This window comes from Phyllobates terribilis, unplaced genomic scaffold (genome assembly GCF_046119375.1).
Source record: "Phyllobates terribilis strain yellow unplaced genomic scaffold, ASM4611937v1 Scaffold_11__3_contigs__length_659146591, whole genome shotgun sequence".
NCBI lineage: Eukaryota > Metazoa > Chordata > Amphibia > Anura > Dendrobatidae > Phyllobates > Phyllobates terribilis.
This window is the reverse complement of record NW_027362771.1, coordinates 551,525,317-551,552,921: the sequence shown is the minus strand read 5'-3', so window position 1 is coordinate 551,552,921 and position 27,605 is coordinate 551,525,317. Positions and strand designations below refer to the sequence as shown.

Genomic DNA, 27,605 nt, shown 5'->3' with positions numbered 1-27,605 from the left:
ACATTTAAATTGACCCCCCCGTCCTCATTTAATTGATCCCCCAACCACCCCCGTCCATATTAAATTGATCCCCCCGACCACATTTAACTGATCGACCCCCCCAGCCCATAATCAATTGATCCCCCTTGTCCATATTTAATAGATTCCCCCTGTCCACTTTTACTGATCCCCAGTCCCTATTTATTTGCCTTATCCCCATCCATATTTAATTAACCCCCTGTCCATAATTAATTGATTGATTCCCCAGTCCACAATTAATTATTTCCCCAGTCCATATTTATTGATCCCCAGTCCATAGTTAATTGACACACCGTCCATACTTAATTAATCCACCTGACCTACTTAGCTGATTCCCCCATCCATACTTGATACTTAATTGATCCCCCGTTCGTACTTAACTGATCCCCCGCTGATATCTAATTGATACACTTGCACATCCCTAATTGATCCCCGTCCATACACCTATATATAAATAATTGTGTTTTGTACTTGTATATATATACTGACTGTATCCCCATATTTAGAATGACGTCCATGTTGGCCGGAGCCGTGCAGTGTACATCTTGCGCAATGTATGCATTCCGTGAGCAACCGCTCGAGGATCCATACTGCTGCGAGAGATGTGAGCATATCGTGTACTTGGAAGCCCAAATTCTGGATCTAAGTGCTCAGATAGCGGTACTGATCAGCATCGACAACATGGAACGGAGTTTGCTGCTCACCGAGCAGACACTCAATGGGTCAATACTGGGGGTGGAGCATAGAGGGGAAGTGCAGGCTGAACAGGCAGGGAGCTGGATAACAGTTAGGAGGGATAGAGGGAAGAAGTATAGGAAGGCTGGTTCAGAACCGGCATTATTGGAGCACGACAGATCCTCTGACCGCCGGGGGAGTGTATGCTCCAGTAATGAGGGGGAGGGGGGAAGTGTAGGGCAGGCAAGACAGGTCCTGGTAGTGGGTGACTCTATTATTAGGGGGACAGACAGGGCAATCTGTCACAAAGACCGGGATCGCCGAACGGTGTGCTGCCTCCCTGACGCTCGAGTCCGGCACATCGCGGATCGGGTTGACAGGTTACTGGGTGGGGCTGGCGAAGACCCAGGGGTCATGGTCCACATCGGCACCAATGACAAAGTGAGTGGTAGATGGAGGGTCCTTAAAAATGATTTCAGGGACCTAGGTAGGAAGCTTAGGGCAAGGACCTCCAAGGTAGTTTTCTCAGAAATACTACCAATCCCGCGAGCCACACAGGAGCGCCAACGGGAAGTTAGGGAGGTGAATAAGTGGCTAAAGAGTTGGTGCAAGGCAGAAGGGTTTGGGTTCATGGAGAACTGGGCCGACTTCGCGGTCGGCTACAGGCTCTACCGTAGGGACGGGCTGCACCTCAATGGGGAGGGTGCAGCGGTGCTGGGGAAGAAGATGGCTAATAGGTTGGAGGAGTTTTTAAACTAGAGACGGGGGGGAGGGAACCAAGGAGATAGGTGGGATGTGAGGCAAGTAAGGGGGAAGGGGAGAAGTGAATATAATGAGGGTGGAGAGGGGAGTGGGGATAGTACAGTTAGATCGTTAGAGAAGAATAGGATGCTAAATAACCCCAAAGTTTTATCTTGCATGCTGACCAACGCAAGAAGCCTGACCAATAAGGCGGATGAGCTGCGGGCGCTTATATCGGAGGAGAGGTATGACATCGTAGGTATAACAGAGACTTGGCTAGACGATAGCTACGACTGGGCGGTAAATTTATTAGATTATAGTTTATTTAGAAGGGACCGGAAACAGGGGAAAGGCGGAGGAGTCTGCTTATATGTAAAGTCATGTCTAAAGTCCAGACTAAGGGAAGATATAGGAGAGGGAGAAGAGGGGGTCGAGTCCATGTGGGTAGAGATAGAGTGAAATAAAAATAATAATAAAATATTACTGGGGGTCTGCTATAAGCCACCAAATATAACAGAGGAGAATGAGAATCTGCTATTAGGACAAATAGACAAAGTAGCAAAACATAATGAAGTGATTGTAATGGGGGATTTCATCTACCCGGATATTGACTGGGAAACAGAAACCTGTAGATCTCAGAAAGGAAAAAGGTTCTTGACAAATATTAAGGATAATTATCTCTCCCAACTAGTGCAGGAACCAACGAGAGGGAAGGCCGTGTTGGACTTAATATTGAGTAATAGGCCTGATAGAATAACTGAGGTACAGATAGGGGGGCACCTAGGTAATAGCGACCATAATATTATCGACTTCAAAATGCCCTTCAGTAGGGTTATCAATAAGGGAACAACAAAAACATTAAACTTTAGGAGGGCGAAGTTTGATCAGCTGAAAGAAAACCTTCAACTTATAGACTGGGACAAAGTTCTTAATCAAAGGAATACGAATAGTAAATGGGAAACCTTCAAAAGAATTCTGAATACTCAGTGCGAGAGGTATATACCGTATGGGAATAAAAGGGCCAGAAATAAGAGGAAACCAATATGGTTGAACAAGAACGTAAAAGGGGCGTTAAATAGCAAAAAAGAGGCATTCAAGAGATTAAAACAGGAAAACAGTAAGGAGGCACTAATGTGTTACAAGGAAAAAACGAGAACCTGTAAAAAACAAATAAAAATAGCGAAGGAGGAAACAGAGAGACGTATTGCTAGGGAAAGTAGATCAAATCCCAAACTGTTCTTTACGTATATAAATAGTAAAAGGATTAAATCGGATAATATTGGACCGATAAAAAGTGAGGAAGGCAAAATCATAGAGAAAGATGAGGATAAAGCTAATCTATTAAATAATTTTTTTTCGACAACTTTCACAAAGGAAATAGAACTAACAGGAGAAATGAGAAGTGACAAGCTTAATCCTCCACTAAGTATGACTAATCTAACCCAAGCTGGGGTACAGAAACGCCTCAGTAACATTAAAATAAACAAATCACCAGGACCTGATGGCATACACCCACGGGTACTAAGGGAACTAAGTAATGTGATAGACAGACCGTTATATCTTATATTTAAGGACTCTGTTGAGACTGGGTCTGTGCCACTTGATTGGCGACAGGCGAATGTAGTGCCAATATTCAAAAAGGGAGCAAAAAGTGACGCCGGAAACTATCAGCCGGTGAGTCTGACGTCCGTTGTGGGCAAAATTTTTGAAAGCTTCATTAAAGAGGCAATTACGTAGCATCTTGATGCTAATAATCTTTTAACCCCGAACCAACATGGATTCATGAGGAATCGCTCCTGCCAAACAAACCTGATTGACTTCTACGAGGAGGTTAGCTCTCGAGTAGATCAGGGGGAACCAGTGGATGTCGTGTATCTCGACTTCTCAAAAGCGTTCGATAGCGTGCCACATAATAGGTTGGTATACAAAATGAGAATGATGGGGCTGGGGGAAAATGTCTGCAAGTGGGTAGCTAACTGGCTAAAGGATAGAAGGCAGAGGGTGGTTATAAATGGAATATACTCAGATTGGGTAAGCGTCACTAGTGGGGTACCACAGGGGTCTGTACTAGGCCCAATGTTATTTAATATCTTTATTAACGACATAGTCAACGGGATAAATAGTAAAATATCAATATTTGCAGATGACACAAAGTTATGTAAAACAATTAATACAAAAGAGGACAGTGCAGACCTACAGAGGGATTTGGATAAGCTGGGTAGGTGGAGCATTAAATGGCAAATGAGGTTTAACGAGGAGAAATGTAAGGTCATACATATGGGAAGGAAAAATGGAAGTCACCAGTACTCACTGAATGGGAAATCATTGGGGAATTCAGAGATGGAGAAGGACTTGGGCATCTTGATTGATAGCAAACTAAATAGGAGTGCCCAAAGTCAGGCCGCTGCTGTAAGGGCAAACAGGGTAATGGGATGTATCAGAAGAGGTATAGCTGCAAAGGATGAGAACATTGTTCTTCCACTGTACAAAGCACTGGTCAGACCACACTTGGAATACTGTGCTCAGTTATGGGCCCCAATATATAGAAAGGATATAAATGAGCTTGAAAAGGTACAAAGGAGGGCAACAAAATTAATAAAGGGAATGGAGGGACTGCAATACCCAGAGAGGTTGGCAAAACTAGGACTATTCAGCCTGGAAAAGAGAAGGTTGAGGGGGGACATAATAAATGTGTACAAATATGTTAGGGGACAGTATAGAGATCTTGCCCGGGATTTGTTCAAAAGGAGGGATATTACGGTAACAAGAGGGCACTCACTAAGACTGGAAGAGAAAAGGTTTCAGCACCAGCATAGGAAGGGGTTCTTTACGGTAAGAGCAGTGAGAATATGGAATTCACTGAGTGAGGAGACGGTAATGTCGGATTCACTACACCAGTTCAAGCGGGGACTGGATGCTTTTCTAGATACCAGACAGATTTCAGCATATACTTAAAAATAAAATAAAATAGTAGGTTGATACAAGGATTTCTTCTGACTGCTGGTTTCAGAGTCGGGAGGGAATTTTTCCTCAGGTGAAGATTGGCCAAATCATTTGGGGTTTTTGCCCTCCTCTGGATCAACTTTAGCAATTACAGAACTAACAGGTCGAACTTGATGGACGCAAGTCTTTATTCGGCTTTACAAACTATGTTACTATGTTACTATGTTACATCACCAGAACCACCATCAGTTTTGTTCAAACTGTATTTGTCGCATTTTGGATGCAAAAACCATAAGATGGTATCCCTAAACTCTAAACTCCTGGAACGCCTGGTCCACTCCCGTCTCATCCGCTATCTCTCAGACAACTCTCTTCTCGACCCTTTACAATCTGGTTTCCGCTCTTTACACTCTACTGAAACTGCCCTCACTAAAGTCTCTAATGATCTACTAACAGCTAAATCTAATGGTCACTACTCCCTGCTGATTCTCCTGGATCTCTCTGCAGCATTCAGCACTGTGGATCACCAGCTCCTCCTCTCTATGCTCCGCACTATTGGCCTCAAGGACACCGCTCTCTCCTGGTTCTTCTCCTATCTCTCTGACCGCTCCTTCTCTGTGTCTTTTGCCAGCTCCTCCTCCTCCCTACTTCCCCTTACTGTCGGGGTTCCTCAAGGATCAGTCCTAGGCCCCCTTCTTTTCTCCTTATACACCGCTCCTATTGGACAAACAATCAGTAGATTCGGTTTTCAGTACCATCTCTATGCTGATGACACCCAATTATACACCTCTGCTCCGGACATCACCCCTGCATTACTACAAAAGACCAGTGATTGTCTTTCTGCTGTGTCTAACATTATGTCCTCCCTCTACCTAAAACTGAATCTGTCAAAAACTGAACTACTCGTCTTTCCTCCCTCCACTAACCTACCTGTGCCCGATATTGCCATTTCCGTTTGTGGCTCAACCATTACTCCCCAGCAACAAGCCTGCTGTCTTGGGGTCATTTTTGACTCAGATCTTTCTTTCACTCCTCACATCAAATCACTCGCTCGTTCATGTCATCTACACCTCAAAAACATCTCAAGAATCAGGACTTTTCTCACCTTTGACTCAGCAAAAACTCTTACTGTAGCTCTTATTCATTCTCGTCTGGACTACTGCAACTCTCTACTTATCGGGCTCCCTCTTACTAAACTCTCCCCTCTCCAATCCGTCCTTAACGTTGCAGCCAGGATCATATTCATCGCCAACCGCTACACCGATGCCTCTTCCCTGTGCCAGTCATTGCATTGGTTGCCCATCCAATATAGAGTTAATTTTAAACTTATCACGCTTACCGACAAAGCGCTCCATGCTTCAGTACCCCCCTACATCTCCTCTCTTGTCTCAGTCTACCACCCTACACGTGCCCTCCGTTCTGCAAATGACTTAAAACTAAAATCCTCCATAATCCGAACTTCCCACTCCCGTCTCCAAGATTTCTCGCGTGCTGCGCCAATTCTTTGGACTGCACTACCCAGGACAGTTCGATTAATTCCCAATACCCACAGTTTCAAGCGAATCCTAAAAACACATTTCTTTAGACTGGCGTATCGCCTAAACACACTATCTGTCCGTCCCAGTTTTCCCCCATATTAAAATCTTCTTCAACTTCAGGTTCATACCAACCATGCACATAATAGCCTCGGTCAGGACTGCACACATACTGGCTGGCGACCAGTCCATGTATTATTTATCCTATTCAGTATATCAAGGCTGCATTATACAGTATATGTACATTCTACCTTTTGTGTCTCCCCCATTTCCTCATAGACTGTAAGCTTGCGAGCAGGGCCCTCACTCCTTTCGATATGTGATATGCTTATTCTGTATTGTCTGTATATGTCCCCCTTAAAATTTGTAAAGTGCTGCAGAATATGTTGGCGCTATAAAAATAAAAACTATTATATTATTATCCCTTTATTTATAATGGGGGTCTGTTTATTTTTTCATTCGGATATCTGCCCAATGCTGGACACCTTAATTGAAATTAAATTAAATGGCCCCGATTATATTTACGCTATATTAGTTTCCATAACTATCTTTGGGTTCTACATTTAAAATATAGGATGTCAGGGATGAATATTGCTATTTTTTCCATGTATTGTGTAAATGGTCTGCAAAAAATGAGTGATTCTGTATCTAACTTTGAAATAACACTCCTTGTTAAGTCACATCCCTAAAGTACTACACTTTTTTTTTAGTTTTGAAAACATTTTTTTTTGTGAAAAAGGTAACAATTATAATGGAAGTGGTCATCAGAGTTTGCTACCTAATCCTTCGGGGGGGAAAAGGGGAGGTGCATTAGGGGTCCTGTTACCGTTATCTTCCTAGGGCACCAAAACACCTTATCCTGGCCCTGGTATAAGGCCACGTTCATACGTGAGTATTTCGTCAGCTTTTCACATAAGCCAAAAGCAGTGGGTGAAAAATGCACCAGTGGTGACGTGTTTCTATTATACTTTTCCTCTGATTGTTCCACTCCTGGTTTTGGCTTACAACTACTGAACCTTGTGATCGTGGCCTGATAAGAATACAATGGGGCCAATGCAAAAAGTTGTGGAGGAGAACTTAGAGAAAGTGATTATTGTACTTTTCCAGCAGTACGATCTATGCCAGAAATATTCCCCCACGTCTATACCTAATGATAGGGGGGAAGCGGTGAATCAGTGCCGTCAGTAATACAATGTGCCATGTTAATCATATTCTTCTATGACTGTGGAGCAAACAACAGGGGAAGTCATTAATCGAGTCATTCCCCACAGGAGAAGCGGGCAGGTAGCACACAACGATGTAATTTACTTATATGTACTGGAGAACAGTTATATTGAGTTTACTGCTGTATACATAGAAGGGGTATAAATATCTGCTGCTAAACTGATAACAATACAGCGGCCGCCCACCGCATCTACGTCCCGATTCCATTAAAGCGGATCTGTCATAAAAATACAAGCTGCATACATTTATTACATAGATCTCTTAGACCAGAAGAGGTTGGTGTACTTACTTTGAGAAATGGCTGTATAATCCTTTGTGAAAGTTTAGTTTTAATCAGCCTATTGACAGCTCCTCAGTGTCCCTCCTCCCTGCTGCCGCTGAAATCTCACACTGCTCGGTACAAGCTGCAGCTGTCAGTCAGGCTGGGTAGGCAGAGACTTGGAGTCGTGAGATCTCTCAGTCTATAGCTGGATGCATAAAATTCACATCAGGATTATACAGCCATTCTGACATGGATATTTAAAGAAAGTACACCGGTCTCATAAGGTCTAAGAGATCTCTATAATAATATGTGCAGTTGGTGTTGTCAAATCCACCTTAAAACCTAAATATTACACCCTCCCCATTTAACACTCATCAGGGTCCGGGACGACATGTCATTTAACTACAGTACCCCAACTATAGTGAAAAGGCTATGCTTCATATGAACCAGATAGCCCATTTGTTCCTTCTCATGCTCTATGGCTGGGGTGAACAATACGCCTCACCCAAATTCTATATGGGAACACCCACAACTCTCCCAGAAATGCCAACTTTGACAAACGTTACCACAGCCCCTACCTCTTTTAGGGTCACTTTCAAGGAAAGATTGAGAGCTATAAGAATTGTTCCTAACCAATAAAAACACCCGGGCTGCCATAGGGACTGGTCATTGATGGGAAGTGTGATAGAAAATATTAAGATCTCTAAAGCCACTGCCAAATGGGGCATTCACCCACCCCTTCCTTCTTCTCTCTCACACAGATTACAGTAGGAAAGAGAACTTACAATCTACCAACCACATTTAATTATAGTACCACACAGGTAACATATGTTGTAGTGAGGAATCCTAATTAAAGTGTGCAATGTCTTTTGTGAAAGACTGAGATTTATACAATGGACATAAAGGAGTAGGAAGTTAGTTATAGCTGGAAAGTTAACCATCCTAATTAGAATGTAGGCAGTTCCTTTAGGACAAAGGACCCCTGCAGTGGAAAAGAGGATGTCTTGTGTGAAAGATTGAGATTTAGAATAGACAGGAGAAGTCTTTTCAGCGGGTTGGACAACAATAGGGTACATGTGTTTACAAATAACTAGCAAAGTGGAAGCCTCTTTGTCCACAGGAAATGCATTTTGAATTCAAGTGACTGTGGTTGCCCGCAAGGGAAATGCTATACATTGAGCCAAGACGTGTGTCTCCAAAAGAAAATTATGAATAGCGAAGCTTCTGTAGATCTGATAGTGATGGGACATACATTCTTAGTTTCAGGACGAATCAGGGAAGAAGATGCATGTTTTCTCCTAACTATAACACCTGCCTATCAGCACCAAATCAATAATTGACAGATAACTGACAACAGCCATGTCATGTTTGGTCTCTGCTTAACGGTAAAATCCAGATGAAAAATATGGCAGCAATCTCAAACTTCTGCAATCATCAGGAGTGAAGTTACCGGGGGGGCGTGGCCTGGAGCTCATGGAGAGAGGACGTGTGTAGCTGAAGCTCTTGCCATCCAGCCTTAAACCTACGGGATTTAACCCCTTATAGGGGTTTGGTTCCCACCACAACGACAGATCATCGTCTGGGATGTTCTCCTGATCCCTTTGGATCCTTTGGATACCACTTATATCCTGATTTAACCCACCGCATCCCATCCGCAGCTGTAACAGTAGCCCTGCTGCTGTCGGACCATTACCTCATTGCCCTTAATATACTGGAGGATTACTGTTATCCATTATACTATCTCCATTATCCTGGAAGCCTCCTAACACATGGAAGATACCGGAGTTACACAGATTGTGCCGCCCGCCATTTGACGCGATTATCCAGAGCCTGGAGTGAAGATCACAAAATGGCGGCGGCGATTTACCTCAGCACTACACTGCTGTGATTCTGACAGGAGTCTGTCAAATAATCTTTGAACTGGACTCTGGAAAATTCTTATTTCACGGATTTTATGCATTTATATATCTGCTGAACTTCTACTCTAAAACCACTGAAAAAGGAATCTGGACTCCTCAACCCTTAGATGATCGTAATCAGGGCTGACCTCTCACTGAAGCCTTGGATTAGGTCTTATATTGTGATAGTCATTCTCACTTCTTCTCTATCTTAACCCTTTCCTGTTCTTATTCCTCTGTAAAGTAATTAATACAACTGTTTGCCTTAACTGCCCATTGCACATATAGCTTGATAATTTGCCATTGCTTAGTATAAAACGATTTTCATATACTATATCTGGGGTATTGTTACTAGTGTCGTACTGTTGTGTTATTGAGTAATTGTTTATCTAAATTTAACACCTGAGACTTACTCTCCTATGTACTCATTTGATCATCCTTGTCTTATTGTGTAATTGATAAGTAGTATAGACATATTTGCATGTATCTACAATATATCAATGTGAACTCTAATATTTGGGAAGGCTCTCTGAAAACCATGGCGTCCCAGAAATCCAAGCTAGATAAAACCAAACCCACTTATAAAGACTCAGCTCAACTAGGAAACCCACATAGGAATAGATCTAGATCCCCTACTAAACAGAGTGATAATGACTCATGGTCAAGGGATCGGGGTATGAAATCTGATGACTCCACAAATCCAGAATTTGATCCCCAGAAACAAAGGAGAGAAAAGAGGAAGGAGTCGGCCTCTAAACTAGCATCTGCACAAAAACCGACAGTGCAGGAGAGTTCTGACTCAGATGAAGACTCGTCCCTTATAACTAGTCCTCCTAAGCAACGGATAAGGACAGACAGCCCTCCGTCTTTAGACGTTACGGACCCGTTGCAGAATTTTGATTGGAAGCAGCCAATTGACCAATCATTTTTTAAAGGGATATTCTCTGCCTTCAAGGAGTCCCTTCGCATTGACTTCGACACTAGGTACGATAAACTCCAGAAACAAATCGACTCAGTTACCAACAAAATAGATAAGACTGAGTCTGAGATCTTTGAATTGGAGCAAAAAAATAACAGACTAGAAAAAGAGTACCACCTCCTCAAGGGGGAATTTAGAACAGTAAAAAATAAGCTCACTGAACTGGAGGACAGAGATAGACGACAGAACTTAAAATTGAGAGCTATACCAGAGTCTGTCAAATCTGACCAACTTGCCCCCTGCATCAAAAATTTGATTAAAACGGCAATTTCATCTTTATCTGACCTAGAAGTAACACTGGACAGGACACCTCGGCTTCCCAAGCCTAAACACCTGAAACCTGATGTCCTAAGGGACGTTATCACTAAGTTCCATTTTTACCAGACTATAGAGCAGCTTTGGAGTTTCTTAGGCACAAAAAATCCTTCCCTAAACCATACGACTCCATCAAGGTCTTTGCTGACTTGTCGAGAGAGACAATGACCCAACGTAAAAACCTAACTAAGGTCACCGACGTATTACGAAATAATCAGATTCCCTATAAATGGGGATTCAACCCCACAAAGGTCCTGTTTTACCACCAGCAGAAAAATTACAGTATTTCTGACATTGCGGATGGGGGGAAACTCTTCAGGGACCTAGGAATTAACATCACCTGACGTTCCAATCTAATTAATGGGCTGAGGCATTAGGCCATAACTTTAGTCCCGCCTAGGAGGTCATCATCGAAACGTTAGTCCCTCCTTGTTTGGAACTCGGTATTTAGTTACTGGATTTAGACCTGTATTGAGGTATTTTATCTCTCAAGTTAAGTTTTTTTTTATTTTTTTATTTAATTTCTATCTTTGTCTAAGGTTGTAGACTTGATCTGATTTATATTCTTTCTGGAGATTTTATAGTTAATTTTTGAAAACATGCTTTGGAAAAAACAATGGACGATTTTATTTCACCAAATATTGAGCTTTTACCATTTCTTGTACAGTATAAGTCATGTCACTTAGATTTCTAACACATAATGTCAATGGTCTCAATACTCCACAGCGCCGTTTCTTTGCCTGGAAGACAATTAAGGACCATAATGCTGATATAGTAGCTCTCCAGGAGACTAAATTCTCCTCTGTCAAGCCACCCCGTTTCGCTCATAAAGAATTCCAAAATATATTTTACGCCAATAATATCAAGAAAAAGTGGGGAGTAGCCCTGTTAATCAAAAATTCTGTCTCGTTTGAATTAATCTCAAGCCTTAAAGATCCAAATGGGAGGTATATTATATTAATCTGCAATCTGAACCACCAAATTTTTACCCTCGCTAATGTATATGTACCCAACCAAGGCCAAATATCCTTCCTGAATAAAATAATGCGTACTATTACCCAAAATAAACAAGGTGATTTAATTCTCTTCGGAGACTTTAACATTGTCCCAAATTCTCTCCTGGACTCTTCTAACAAGTCAAGGTGCCAATCTTCCTCACTAGGCCCATGGTTGCTCAAAATGGATCTATACAACGTTTTTAGATGCCTTCATTTGTCTTCCCTGGAATTCACTCATTACTCTGGTACTCACAATTCCCACTCTAGGATAGATCTAATTAACTAACATATTCTCACTTCCCAAATTCAAAAATATACTAATAGCACCCAGTGTGTGGTCAGATCACTCCCCTGTAATATTCGAAGTAACAAACCCCCAAAATACCATGGTAGAAAAAATCTGGCATAATAATAGTTTCCTCTATAACCATCCTGTCTACAAAAAAGAAATCGACAAAGCCATCCAGAACTACTTCAATGAGAATGACACTGATGATATCTCTATATTCACACTTTGGTCGGCCTATAAGGCAGTACTTAGAGGCAAGCTTATACAATTAAACTCACAACTAAACAAATCTAATAGAGAAAAAACTCAAAAATTAGTTCATGAAATTTATGCTTTAGAGCAAAAACAAGTCTCCAATCCTTCATTTGACTATTCAAAAGATATCCTTAAATTGAGAACAAACCTTAAATCTCTCCTGACCACCGAGTATGACAAATTTATACAGACTACTAAATCTAGGTACTATTTCTCTTCTGACAAACCATCGAAACTGCTTGCAGCTAAGATTAGACATTACAAAACTAAGTCACGTATTAGCGAGATTAGAGACCCCTAGGCCATTCCTATAACCATCCTAAAGATATAGTCAAAGTTTTTGCAAATTTTTATAATTCCCTATATAACCTAAAAGATGATCCAAGCTTCTCAAAACCTTCTGATTCAGACATTAATAATTATTTACACAAACTACATTTACCCACACTAACCGACCAAGACCTACAAGATTTGAACCTCCCATATTTACCGAAAGAGATTTCGGGAGTAATCAAAGGACTTAAACTGGGCAAATCTCCAGGCCCCGATGGACTACAGAATGAGCTATATAAAACTTTTGAAACTCATTTAGTTCCCTACCTAACCAAATTAGCCAACCATACAACACAACAGGCCTATCTTCCTCAGGATATGCTTGAAGCGATAATAACCATAATCCCAAAAGAAAAAGGTGACCCACTCGACACAAAGAACTATAGGCCCGTATCCCTCCTAAATTCGGATACAAAAATTTTAGCGAAGTTGGCTGCGGAAAGATTAAAAATTCATATCGGTAAATTGGTGCATGAGGATCAGGCGGGTTTTATTCCTGGCAGAACTACTGCCAATGCCACCAGAAGAGCAGTCAATCTCATTACCCTAGTTGAGCGTACCAATCTTCCTTCGGCCTTCCTTGCACTGGATGCAGAGAAGGCTTTCGACAGGGTCTACTGGCCATTCCTATTTAACACACTACAAAAATTTGGTCTCACGGGTAATATTCTCAACCTAATTAAGTCAATGTATTCTGCTCAATCAGCTCGTGTCTATTCCAATAGTTCTTTGTCACAAAGATTTTCCCTGTCTAATGGCACTAGACAGGGGTGCCCTCTTTCCCCCATTCTTTTTGCCCTGTTTATAGAGCCATTTGCCTCTTCTATTAGAGAAAACATTAACATTACTGGCATCCCTGTCAATACTAAGCAAAGCAAAATAGCCCTATTTGCGGATGATATTTTACTTACCATCTCAAATCCCCTTAAGTCCCTGAGGCATATTACCACCACAATTGACGAATTCTCACACCTATCACTATACAAAGTTAATAAGTCTAAATCTCAAATAGTTGACTTTAACATAGAAAACACATTTCTACACTACCTAAAAAAAGAATTTGAGTACATATGGGAGGAGAAGAAAATTATATATCTGGGAATTAAGTTGACTAAACCTTCTTCAGATCTAGTCTCAGAAAATTTGACCACACTATTCAACACTTTTCATTTAGATTACATTCGCCTGGCTAAGCTAGAAATCTCATGGCTAGGTAGAATTGAAGCGTTCAAGATGCTCTTACTCCCCAAATTTATTTATGTCATAAGATCTATTCCCATTTTTAAACCAAAACAATGGTTCAAGAAACTACAATCTCAACTAATGAAATATGTTTGGAACCATAAAAAGGCAAGAATCCCTACCCTCTCATTATTAAAACATAAAAAGATGGGAGGACTGGGTGTTCCCAATTTATATAATTATTATCTGGCCACCACATTAAAGCTTTCTCAGGGATGGTTAATTGAATCTAATAACACATCCTGGATCAACATAGAGACGTCAGCTGCTAAAACTGAACAATTAAGGTCCCTAATTCTCGCCCACCTTATTGAGCCTTCTAGGTCCCCGCCAAACTACCCCACCTTAAAAGCCGTTATTCTGGCCTGGAGAGACTTGGTAAACAAATCCTCTACAAACTTCCCTTTAATTAAAGTTAAAAATATTCCTTTGGTTGTACTAGAAATCTTAATTACAAACCTGGACCTGTCGACCTGGCTAGATAAAGGCATAAATACTGTTAATGACCTCATTTCTGATGATACCCTCTTACCCTTTTACACATTACAGACTAGATACTCTCTCTCAAGAGATGAGAGGACGAATTGGAAGCTTATCTCTAATTTGCTTACGAAACCTTCCCTCACGTTTGCCATGCCACAAATAGTAGTACAATTAATAAATAATCCAGAGAAAACATCTATTTGGAAGACAAATGCATTGTATAAAATTTTTAATGAGGAAGTGGATTTGTCTTACCACCCCTTTTTTAAAACTTGGGAGAAAGAACTTAACATTAAAATAGATCTGAATAAAATGAGTAAGACCTTAAACATAATGTACTCTCACACAGCTTCAGCGACAATGCATGAGTCTTACTTCAAGGTTCTTTCACGGTGGTACTGGACTCCAATAAAACTTCATCGCATTAACCCCACCAATTCGCCTTATTGCTGGAGGAAATGCAATAATCAAGGCACATTAACCCACATGTTCTGGGGATGTCCTAGACTACTTAAATTTTGGATGGATACTAAACTCTTAATATCAGATATCACAGGAATGACCATATTCATTACTCCACAATTAGCCCTCTTGTCAATTGGAATAGAAGACTTCCCAAAGCAGTTACGATTTATAATTTCGCATATTATAGTGACTGCTAGACTCATTATTGCTACAAGATGGACCAAACCTGATCCACCCGGTATAGATGTACTTATAGACCGAATTACCCAACATAGCGTGTATGAACACAATATAGCAATTAGAAGCAAGTCTTTCTCAAAATACCTAGATCGTTGGACCCCCTGGATCTCTAAATACTTACCGCTACTCTTACATAAGGCCAATTGACATTCCATATATTATCAAGTGAACCAATAGTTTGACTCTCTCCTTTGTTCTTTTTAATGGTAATACAGAACTTCCTTTAGCTCAAATAAAATCTAAATTTTTTATGAATCTTCTTTTTATTTTTATTTTTTTAGACACATTTAATGTATTTCTTTAATAAACCTAAAGTTTATGTCTTCATAGATTTTATGTCTAGACTCATTAATAGAGTACTTATCTATTTTCTGTTTGTATTTGAAATTACACTATATTGTACAATACAGTGATTTCTAAACCTTTTTTGTCTACAATATGTAGATTGTTTGTTTCTCCTCCCCCCCCCCCCTCTCCCTCCCCTTCCCTCCTTTTTTTATTTATGTACCCTACTCCTTCCCATCCCCTGGCTACTTTAAAAACTTTTTCAATAAAAATATTTTGAAACACAGGAGTGAAGTTACCGCATAAGTTGAGAATTTCATAAAATCCTGAAGGGCTGAGAACAACCCACTACCCAGCCCAATATGAGATCATCAAGGTGGGTGTGTGGGTGTAACTCAGGTGCTGATAAAATGTCAAGCCTAATTATAATCTTGGTTCCTGTAGATAGCTACACGTATGCATGAATCCCGTTCACTGAACGTCCCCAATCAAAGTGCTCTCCTTCGACTAAGTTGACTCATTTCTATGAGTGGCGTAGTATTTCTTTTTATTTTATGTAACTGTATACGCTGTATTGTTTTGTTCCCTTTGTAAAATCTTTTGTATATTTTTTCGAAATACTGTCTATCGTTTTGGATTAAATCTAAAATGTAATAATTTTGTTCCTGTTGTTCTGTAAACCACGCCTCGAAGCCATACCCTACCGACCAGGCCTCCAGTCAGCCTGTAAAAACTAATGGTGGTGGCAGCTAATAATCTTTCTTCGGTTATCATGGAGTTAGTATGAACTCATGGGAGTATATACACAATCCATGTGTTCGAATAGGAGGTGTATATACCATAAGGTCACTGTCAGTTTCCCGATAAGCAGCCTATTAGTAGAAATAGCCTGCGGCCTCCTCCAATAATCGTCGGCCAATCGTGTAATTTTCCGGACAATAGGGGGCAGCAGAGAGCTGTTCGCGCCAAAGGTAACAGCGGGTGGATTGAGATATGACCCCCCTGGCTGCGACCTTTGACAATTGGTGGCAGCAATGGGATTCTGCATGGTCTCTCTGGTGTCATCCTTAACAGGAAGCATGGACTTCAGTCATATGACTGGGTAACACTATGCAAAAAACAAGACACGATTACATTTGAAAGTGGTCATCCTCTAAGAGGGTCAGTTTTTAGACCTCTAGACTCAGCCACGGTGGCTCATAAAGGTATGGCAAAGTAGCATAGGAGGATTCGATTCTGGTGTGAATATATGCAAATTTTACTCCGGGTGGGACACAAAGCTTAATGGTTACAGTCAATTTTACTAAGCTTGGCGGTTACAACGCTTGGTGGCAAACTACTTGGTAGATACAGTCCTGACACACAACTTTGCAGTTACAGTCTTTTGGAACACAGCTTGGCAGTTAGTCTTTTGGCACAACTACTTGGAAGTTACAGTCTTTTGGCACAACTACTTGGAAGTTACTTCTAACAATAACTTAACTTGCAAACACTAGGCTTGGATCAGTCTGTAGTCTCATTTACTGGGGGGAGATGAGTTTTTTGACAGCTATTGGTACAGTTGGGCTGAAAGTATTAGACACTGTAAGGGTCCACAACTAGTCAGTTTGAGTTAAACTTTTATGGTGCCATTGGCATCCATCTTGCATTCTCTCTCTGAAAAACTGGGCAAGAAACCCAAGTCACAGGCCTAGACCTAGGGACACCACAAGAAAATCACCAGTGATCATTAGGTCTCAGGAGGGCTGATACAAACTCCAAGTTTCCTGGACCCCTGTGAATGTGACATAGTGTGTATGTTTTGATTCAGGCTTTTAAAAATAATTTATACGGAAAGGGAAATGCAATTTAAAATGTGTTTAGCAGGCCTTTATGGTTGTAAAAAAAAAATTATTTTTTTTTAAAAAAAGTTAAAAATAGACATGTATTTTTTATTTTTCCCCCCAAATCAACAAAAGAAGGGAATACAAAAATGACACAAAAATGTAAGCTGCATGTATCGCAAAAAAGGGTAAGCATTTTAAAAAAGTTAAAAGCACATGATAAAACCCAAAAATGTGCTTGGTCGGGGAATATTGCCCAGTCAGAAACTGGTTAATAAAGGTCGTGATGCGAAAAAAAACACTGCCAATTTTTTTTTTTTTTTTTTTTTTAAAAAAAACAAAAAACATGTAACACAAAATATTGGGGTAGCTTAATCCTCTCTTACCACTGAAAGTCGGGGGAGATAGATGGCCGACAGCTTTATATGCGCACGGCCGACCTAAGTAAGTTATCACTCATCCAACGGATCCCACCCATGTGAACCCACCAATCACCAGAACAGGGGATTTGGGTCCCTATTGTCCCTTTTTTTACTAGTCATCACTTATCCCGCCGATCATCCATTCTCTTACACCACGACAAAAATACTTTGATGAGCAAGTTATAAAAGAATTATCCGGAGACATCAACAACCTAATAATGAAGACACTTTTACCTGCAACAGTAGAAAATGAGGATCCGACTCCCTGCAGAGATCTCGCGAAGAACATAAGTGCATATGAGCGAGCGAAGGCGAAAACTGCCGGAAGACAGAAGAGGAAAGTACAGTTTTCAGAAAAAGCACAGTATCATGTGGCGTTAACTGTCACGTTGCAGGTTGTTTTGTGGCCAATGATCAGAAAAACATTGTCTGTTTTTTTTTATTCTTCCACAAATAGCGCCACTCCTGTCCAGAGGTTATGTCTGGTATTGCAACTTTACTTGAATGAGGCAGAGCTGTGGGCAATTGAGGCACTATTTTTGCAAATAGGTCACATTTTATAACAATGGATAAGCCCCATTAAGGATTAATCTCCATTTTGTTGCACCAGATATTTGGGAATCTGGAGGTCCCAGCACTTGGCTATCTTCAGCAAACCCAGGGACAATAATTGGGGCAGATGTTGCAGAAATTGCTCCATAAATGGGTCACTTGAGGGCCCCTTTCTCAGGATCAGTGGGGTCTCAGCAATCCTCAGTTATTACCTATCATCTGATATCTTACTAACATGGGAATAAGGCCTTTAAATCTTATATGTTATGGACTCTGCATATTCCGTTAAAGGTGTATGTGTAAGTTGTGGGGGAACCCCGTCCTGCATAAGTGAACTTTTCCCATATGTTTTGCATTTATCTGTCTTTTTACCGCTAAGAACATCAGCTACAGTTACTGTCTAAGATGCATCATATTTCTTAAAGGGACTCTTCACTTTCACCCCTTACCGACATATGACGTACCAGTACATCATATGTCGTGTCTCTGTCTTTGACGTACGCTTGCACGACAGGCCCACATCTTTCCCAGCACATGATGGCTGATCTAATCAGCCATCATCTGACTATTAACAGCCACGTATTGAGTGGAGCTCCACCCGCAGCTGTTAACCTGTTAATTTAACATGTGCCGTCAGGGGCAAGCGCTGTTCCACGCTCCAATTGGCGTGCCTGTGATAGCAGGGCACCAATAGATTGTCATGACAGCCGGTGGTCTGATGAAGACCCCCGTTTGTATCATTACGATCCTCCTGCGAAGGTCAGCCCGTGGCCGGCGTTCGTAGGAGATCGTAATTTTAGCTATACATAGCAGGGCTGATTCACTGCTATGTATAGCACAAGATATCGGATTATTGTAGCTTTAAGTTCCCTAAGGGGACTATTGAATCCAGTAAAAAGTGAAAAAAAGTTTTTAAAAATCTGAAAAAAAAAACAACACAAGTTTAAATCACCCCCTTTTGCCCCTTTAAAAAATAAAACAATAAAAAAAAATTACAAATATTTGCTACCGCTGCATGTGTAAAAGTCCGATCTATCAAAATATTAAATTATTCTGATCGGTCAACTACGCAATGAAAAAAAAAAAAAAATTACGTTTTTTTGGCCGCCGCAACATTGCAAAAAAATGCAATAAGAGGCTGAAAAAACATTGTACGTTCCCCCAAATTGTATCTATAAAAACTTCAGCTCAATGCACAAATAATAAGCCCTCACCCAGCCCCATATCCTCAAAAATGAAAATGTTACTGGTCTTGGAAAATTGGGACAAAAGCAAAAAAAAAATTTTTCTTACAAATTTCCAATTTTTTTTCATCACTTAAATAAAAAAAAACCTACACATGTTTGGGATCTGCGTACTCATACTGACCCATAGAATTACATTTTCAGGTCAGTTTTTGCCATATAGTGAATATGGTAAATAAAACAACTAAAAAACAAATGTGAATTTGGAATTTTCTTCCCGTTTTCCAGTACACTATGTAGTAGAATGAATGATGTCTTTCAAAGGTACAACTCGTCCCTCAAAAAAAAAAAAAATAAGCCCTCATACAGCCATATTGACAGAAAAAATAAAAAAGTTATGGCCCTTGGAAGAAGGGAGAAAAAAACAAAAAAAAACGGAAAATGGCCGATGTGTGAAGGGGTTAAGCAATCTGTTTTTATGAGCTAAATAAGCTTTCCCATTGCACAGACTGTAGAAGAATCCAACAGCAAGTGTTCAATTTCCCTGTAGCACCACTACGGGTGAAACCATGCATTACACCTTTCCCCTTGAAATCAATGTACTATGTGTGTATTTAAAAAAAAGACATGCTATGTCCTCCAAAGCAAGAGATATTCTTTGTAGTGTTGGAGTATGTAACAGCTGCAGACTTATGCTGTGGAGGGACTATCTTGAGTGGTCAACAGATGGTGCTGTGTTAATTGTTAGCGTTTGGTAATACTGTATTATGTGACCTCTTTGGTTTCTTTCCTGTCATCTTCTATACTGTGATGATGTAGATAATGGTTATTGTATGTCCCAATGGAAACAGTTCCTTCTCCAAAAATGTCTGACTGCTGAATGATTCTGCTGAAAGCTAAAATCTGCAACGTGTATTTGTTCTCTATTCTGGCTAATAGATATGAAGAGTCTCACAAGATAAAATCTGCTGTTATTTGTTATATTATCTTGAGGATTTATAACATTTCTATTTTTGGGACATGTAATAAAAGAATACATAACTCACTTAAAGTAGACAAGAACAGGATGATGAACCCACAGAACATTGGTATATCATATCCGACCCTAAGAAAAAAAAAATAAGCATCATTACCAGAAATGACAATGGCTAATCATCTTTATGGAACTCCGTCTTCAATAACGTCACCGGCCCATTAGTACCATGTACCTGCTGGTAATGTATCCTACTATAGGGTTGACTAGAAGTTGTACAATTGCTTTCGATGCAAACAGAAGACCGACTTGGACGTTTTCATCTTTTAGGACATTCGCCTCCTTGTTGCAGCTGCCATTTTTGGGGGCTTCCTGGGTCTTATTCGCGATGAGTTGAATTGAATCGACAATTGAGATTGTGGAGTTGTCATATAAAGAATAAATGGTGAATGAAGAGTTGGAAGCAGAAGGTGAAGATGCTTGGACCACAGATGTGTTTTCGTTGTTGTGTTCTGTCTCATAAAGGAAACTGGGAATGATGGGAACTAGACAGGGAAGATTCAGTATTAGATAGAAATACATGAATGGTGGTCAGTATGAAGTTGAAGAAAAGTGTGGCCACACCACACTACAGTATCTCAAAAGTCAAGATAACATACAGTATATGTCTACCGGTCCAACACTTAGGCACAGTAAGTGCCAACGGAGACCCAACTGGAAGCTCCTGAGTTCCAACGCAAAATCTGTAACAGGACAACAGTTACCATGGGCCACTTGTAATACTGGTGTCTTCTTATAGGGCACAGATCCTTTAGGCCTACCCATGACCTGGGTGTAATTGCTACTATTGCTACTTTTGTTCAGTTGGGTACCAGCCCTTGGCAATACAATACCCAAGCCTGCCAAATTTTTGGAATAGTTTTGTGGGTGTCTCCAGAGTGATGTTTTTTTCCATTACCATTCCTCTTTATGAAGGCCATCCCTCAACCACACTCTATTTCCAACCCCCTGATTGTGCATCTGGATGTTGCGCTCAAAGTAATGACGACAATCCTGGCATCATGCACAAGTGTTGTAAGGGAGTGCTGCTTTCTGAGAAGTTTCTCCTGCGCCTTCCACGAGGTTTCCCCTTTTTCTGGGAGATTACCATCTCGAATTTCTAGCTTAAAGAGGCTGTCCACTATTGTGATATTGAAATCTCATCAATATCAGATTGGTGGAGGTCCAACACCTAGCATCCACTGATTAGCTGAGGCAAGCTATAAACAGCTCCATACATACATTCATTTAAAGAATTAACTACTTCCGGACTGCCCATAGACTATAAACATTCAGGTTGTCTGCATTATACGTTCTAAAACATCACTGCAAAATATAGCAGCGGCACAGGATCATCAGACATAGCCAGACTCCCCATATAGAAGGCAGAGATAGGTTACTACCATCACTGCCTTCCTGATCACTATATACACAACACTGGACAAGCACTGTGTATACAGTATAGGGAGCACTGACATTGCTTTCTCCTCTGGACCCATAATGTGATCGCCAGATGTAGGGAGGGAGCAGGATCTGCTGGATCCTAGGAGACCCAGTCAGCTGTGCTACATAGTCAGGAGTCTGAATTTTCCCTGTAACTTGGATTAATATACCAGCCCTAGTTACAGTGGAAATTAGATAAGCAAGGTTCCTACAGCTCCAATTGGTCACTTTTCATTGAAAATGAATTGTGTTGTCTTTTTTATCATGGTCATTTGGATTTATCTGATTTCAGAACTGAACCTGACGTAGCTGGCATCCATCCTTCTACCCAATCAAGAGTATGCGACATGACATTACTGACGTCTTATAATATTTTGTATTTGGTGAAATAATTCTTTCAATTTCTATAGTACCGTTTATTTTAAGCTCTGAGATAGTCGCTTATTGGAAGCATGGGCATCTGATTATCCTTATTTGCCTTTTTTCTGGCCATCACATGCTCCATAAAACTTCAGTGGAGAGATGGATTTGTCTTAAATGCTCTAAGACCCATAAATGCAGATGTGATAAATGTCATTGGTGGGATAACCCCTTGAAGATGAGGATAGCCCTTTAATAAACACATGGAACATCTCTAGAGACAGACATACCAACCACTGTGAAAAGCATATTATCCAGCAGTAGAGCTACAAAAACCACTGCAAGGGTGACCTGTCTGGAGCCCCTCTTCTCATTCAGCCACTGGCATAGTCCGCACTCCATCATGGCACCACAGGGACCACCTTTCAAAAAAAGAAGAAATAATTAATTTGTAACTAGAAGGTCGGTGCTGGGTCCTGGTCACTTTCATGTTTTAAAGGGGTTGCCCCCTCATAACTTTTTTTTAGCCTATAGTCTTATTGATGTACAAAGCAAGAAGCTAAGCTTTACTTACCCTCCCCCAGGTCCAGCAATTCCTCTCTTTTGCTGCTCCGGTGTTTGCTGATTAGCTGCAGCCATGACTTCACATCAACAGCACTGCAGACAATCACTGAGCTCAGCTGCTCAGCAGGGCTGCTGAGCTCAGTAATTGGTTGCAGTGCTGTCAACTAGGGATGAGCGTACTTGTGGAAGTTCGGGTTCTGGTACCAGACCGAATTTTAGTCCGAAGTTCGGTTCGGGTACCAGGACTATACCCGAACTTGATCCTGAAACCGAACTCCATTGAAATCAATGGTGACCCGAAGTCTGGAGCTGTTCGGAGAAGTCCGTGTTCGGAGTTCAGCACCGGACACTAGGTGTCTGGTACGAATCTCGAACTTTGAAGTTCGGGTTCGCTCATCTCTGCTGTCAATGTGATGTTACTGCTGCAGCTAATCAACAAAGACTAGAGCAGCAGCATAGAGGCAACGAAGGAACCGGGGAGGGTAAGAAAAAGCTCAGCTTTTTATTTTATGCATCACTGTTGAAATTTCTGTAACACCCTGCAAAGAAGCGTAACAAATTTTTTTTACTCAGAAAATCTGCTTTTAACACCTCAAGCAAAGTGGATGTGATTTCATGAATACTCATGTCAATTGTGCAATTAAAGACGCTGCACTGAGGCTCACTCACATTACTGTATAAATAACCACCTGAGGGAAAGCAGACAGTTGTAAGCTGTTGTTATTATTCTGGGAAGGGGCCACTATCCATGGATCTACCCAGCCTATTAATATCAGCCCCCAGCTGTCTGCTTAGCCTTTACTGGTTATCCATTAGATGCGCCAATTGTGGCACTTAGCCTTGGCTCTTCCCGATTGCCCTGGTGCATTGGCAATCAGGGTAATAGTTTTGGGGTTGATGTCAGCTGTGTAATTTCCACTGACATCAAGCCCAGGGGTTAGTAATAGAGAGGTGTCTAACCCCAATTACTAACCACGTAGTCAAAAGAAATAAACACACACAGAAAAAAATTCTTTAATTGTAAAAAGCACTTCCCCAGAATTACCCTCCCCTGACCGTCTTTTACCCATTTATTACCATACAAAATAATAATCCAAAGTGGTCCGCCGTAAATCCATCCCACATCCCACGATGATCCCCGACTCTGCTACATTTGGATGTGATGTGATGAGCAGTGACATGACCCCTCACAACAGCAGCCGGAACACACAGAGAGTAGCGTGAGAACGCGGCTGCTGCTACGAGTGCTGACGTCAGTAAGGTTATTGCAGTTCTCGCATGAACTGCGATAACCTTACAAACGTCACCGCTCGCAGCGTGAGAAATTACTGCCGGTTCTCAAAAATTAAATCAATAATAAAGAGATAAAGAAAAGATGCATTATAGTCAGATATGTACCATTGCTGTACTGGAAATCAGCTGTATGTGCACAGACTTTCTGGTCAACATATGTTTGGGTTGTATTATTCACAACAATCATTCAGAAAGGGCAAAGCTGTAGTGGAAGGGGGAGCCTGAACCAATCATAGGACAGGAGGTGTGTCTCAGTCTACCATTGACTCCCTGTAGACATTGTGTCTTAGTTGTTATCACAAATTACAACCCTGCTCAAGTGGGAATGAGCGAAAAACAGTTATTCAGCAAGAACTGGAGGAAATAAGGCAGGTGATCTCCCTCTGTAGGTAAATCAAGTCATTATGTGTGATCAATTCAGTCTCAAGGGTCAAGACTCCAACAATTATCTATCCAGTTCTTAGTTTTGTAGATCTCTACCTGTGCTTTGCGTGTGTACCTTACTGTTCATGTAATTTATTAATAAATGAGTATATTTCTGGGACAAAAATGGCGTGGGGTCCCCCATAATTTTATTAACTAACAGAGGGAAAGCGGACAGCTGAAGCGGATGTTTTTAGCCTGGGAAGGAGGTAGTACCCATGGAGCTTCCCAGGCTACTAATATCAGCCCCCAGCTGTATACTTAGCCTTTACTTGCTATTAAAATGGGGGACCCCCCAAAAAAATGACGTGGGGTCCCTCTATTTTAACAGCTAGCAAAGGCTATGCAGACAGCTGGGGGCTGATATTAATAGCCTAGTAAGGGGCCATGGATATTGCCCCCCTCTGAGGCTAGAAACAGGAGTTCTCAGCCGCCCCAGAAATGGCGCATCCATAGGATGCCAATTCATGCGCTTAGCCTCACTCTGCCCACTGCCCTGTAGCGGTGGCAGTGGGGTTATAGAGTTGGGGTTGATATCAGCTTATAATGCAAGCTGACATCAAGCCCAGGTTAGTAAAGGAGAGGCATCTATAAGACACCCCCATTACTAACCCCATAGTGGAAATCAAATGTAAAATAAAAACACCCACACCGTGAATAAAATATTTTATTTGAAATAAACACACACACCTTTAATGTTCTAAATTAAACCATACTTACCATCACGCCCATTCCAGCTGAAGCCAACCATCTCCTGCAATAAAGGTAAAATAAAAAAGCAACCTCATCCTCACCTGTCCGACGCAGTCAAAATATTGAGGGTCCCACGATGATCTCATGAACAGAACGGGCACATTGTAAAATGTGACTGCTCTGTTCATTTGCCGGCAATACACTGACGCTCAGTGTATTGCCGGCAAATGAGGTCAGCGCATGCGCAGTATTTTCCCATGCTTGTGTCAATGAGTTGAACTCAGTTCAATTCATTGACGTCAGCGCAAGCGTGGGAAAATACTCACCGCGCATGCGCTGACCTGATTTGCCAGCAATACACTGTGCGTCAGTGTATTGCCGGCAAATGAACAGAGCAGTCACATTTTACAATGTGCCCGTTCTGTTCATGAGATCATCGTGGGACCCTCAATATTTTGACTGCGTCGGACAGGTGAGGATGAGGTTGGTTTATCATTTTACCTTAATTGCAGGTAATAATGGGCTTCGGGGATTAGCTGTAAGGTGAGTATATGGTGTTTTGTTTTTTTGTTTTTTTTGCAGGGGCGGAGAACATTGGGTACAAGGTGTAGGTCAGTATAATGTGTTTTATTTTTACTTTAATATTTTTTTATTAATTTTAACTTTTTTTTTTACTTTCAACAGAGCACAGGCATCGGCGGATGGGAGACTACTGCTCCCATCCAGCGGTGCCTGCTCTTGCTGTTTCCTATGGCAGTAGGCGCCGGCTGATGGTGGTAGTAGTACCATCAGCCGGCGCCTATGACCCGCGGTAAGTTTTTTACTGCGGGTCACTCCCACAGCGCTCTGACAGCGGTAATGATATTACTGCCGATCACAGCCTGTGTTTCCTGCGCTGTCACGCAAATGACAGCGCTGGAAACACCCAAACATGAACCCGAACATTAACAAGGACTTCCTGAGGAAGTCCGTGTTCGAGTCCATGCCTGAACAGTAGGTGTTCGGTACGGGCCCCGAACTTTAGTGTTTTGGTTCGCCCATCACTAGTCTCAAGATGACTAATATTTTTAATGGCACCATTTTGAGGCACATACAGTACAGACCAAAAGTTTGGACACACCTTCTCATTTAAAGATTTTTCTGTATTTTCATGACTATGAAAATTGTACATTCACACTGAAGGCATCAAAACTATGAATTAACACATGTGGAATTATATAGTTAACAAAAAAGTGTGAAACAACTGAAAATATGTCTTATATTCTAGGTTCTTCAAAGAAACCACCTATTGCTTTGATGACTGCTTTTCACACTCTTGGCATTCTCTTGATGAGTTTCAAGAGGTAGTCACTGGAAATGGTCTTCCAACAATCTTGAAGGAGTTCCCAGAGATGCTTAGCACTTGTTGGCCCTTTTGCCTTCACTCTGCGGTCCAGGTTCAGGTCTGGTGACTGTGGAGGCCAGGTCATCTGGCGTAGCACCCCATCTCTCTCCTTCTTGGTTAAATAGCCCTTACACAGCCTGGAGGTGTGTTTCGGGTCATTGTCCTGTTAAAAAATAAGTGATGGTTCAATTAAACGCAAACCGAATGGAATAGCATGCCGCTGCAAGATGCTGTGGTAGCCATGCTGGTTCAGTATGCCTTCAATTTTGAATAAATCCCCAACAGTGTCACCAGCAAAGCACCCCCACACCATCACACCTCCTCCTCCATGCTTCACGGTGGGAACCAGGCATGTAGAGTCCATCCGTTCACCTTTTCTGCGTCGCACAAAGACATGGTGGTTGAAACCAAAGATCTCAAATTTGGACTCATCAGACCAAAGCACAGATTTCCACTGGTCTAATGTCCATTCCTTGTGTTCTTTAGCCCAAACAAGTCTCTTCTGCTTGTTGCCTGTCCTTAGCAGTGGTTTCCTAGCAGCTATTTTACCATGAAGGCCTGCTGCACAAAGTCTCCTCTTAACAGTCATTGTAGAGATGTGTCTGCTGCTAGAACTCTGTGTGGCATTGAGCTGGTCTCTAATCTGAGCTGCTGTTAACCTGCGATTTCTGAGGCTGGTGACTTGGATAAACTTTTCCTCAGAAGCAGAGGTGACTCTTGGTCTTCCTTTTCTGGGGCGGTCCTCATTTGAGCCAGTTTCTTTGTAGCGCTTGATGGTTTTTGCAACTGCACTTTGGGACACTTTCAAAGTTTTCCCGAGTTTTTGCACTGACTGACCTTCATTTCTTAAAGTAATGATGGCCACTCGTTTTTCTTTACTTAGCTGCTTTTTTCTTGCCATAATACAAATTCTAACAGTCTATTCAGTAGGACTATCAGCTGTGTATCCACCAGACTTCTGCACAACACAACTGATGGTCCCAACCCCATTTATAAGGCAAGAAATCCCACTTATTAAACCTGACAGGGCACACTTGTGAAGTGAAAACCATTTCCGGTGACTACCTCTTGAAGCTCATCAAGAGAATGCCAAGAGTGTGCAAAGCACTCATCAAAGCAAAAGGTGGCTACTTTGAAGAACCTAGAATATAAGACATATTTTCAGTTGTTTCACACTTTTTTGTTAACTATATAATTCCACATGTGTTAATTCATAGTTTTGATGCTTTCAGTGTGAATGTACAATTTTCATAGTCATGAAAATACAGAAAA

At 41.3% G+C, this 27,605-nt stretch overlaps 1 protein-coding gene across 2 annotated transcripts in view; it reads right to left on the bottom strand.

Moving 5' to 3' along the window:
* The window catches only part of LOC141165325 (chromaffin granule amine transporter-like), an 83,919-nt gene that overhangs the window by 31,632 nt on the left and 24,682 nt on the right, over nucleotides 1-27,605 (bottom strand). For both annotated transcript variants that reach the window (XM_073650927.1, XM_073650926.1), the window contains 4 exons: nucleotides 22,267-22,398; nucleotides 20,370-20,679; nucleotides 20,208-20,266; nucleotides 17,660-17,743 (listed from right to left, as the gene is read on the bottom strand). In XM_073650927.1, coding sequence (XP_073507028.1) covers nucleotides 17,660-17,743; nucleotides 20,208-20,266; nucleotides 20,370-20,679; nucleotides 22,267-22,398 — 585 coding nt within the window. The remainder of the gene's footprint in view (nucleotides 1-17,659; nucleotides 17,744-20,207; nucleotides 20,267-20,369; nucleotides 20,680-22,266; nucleotides 22,399-27,605) is intronic.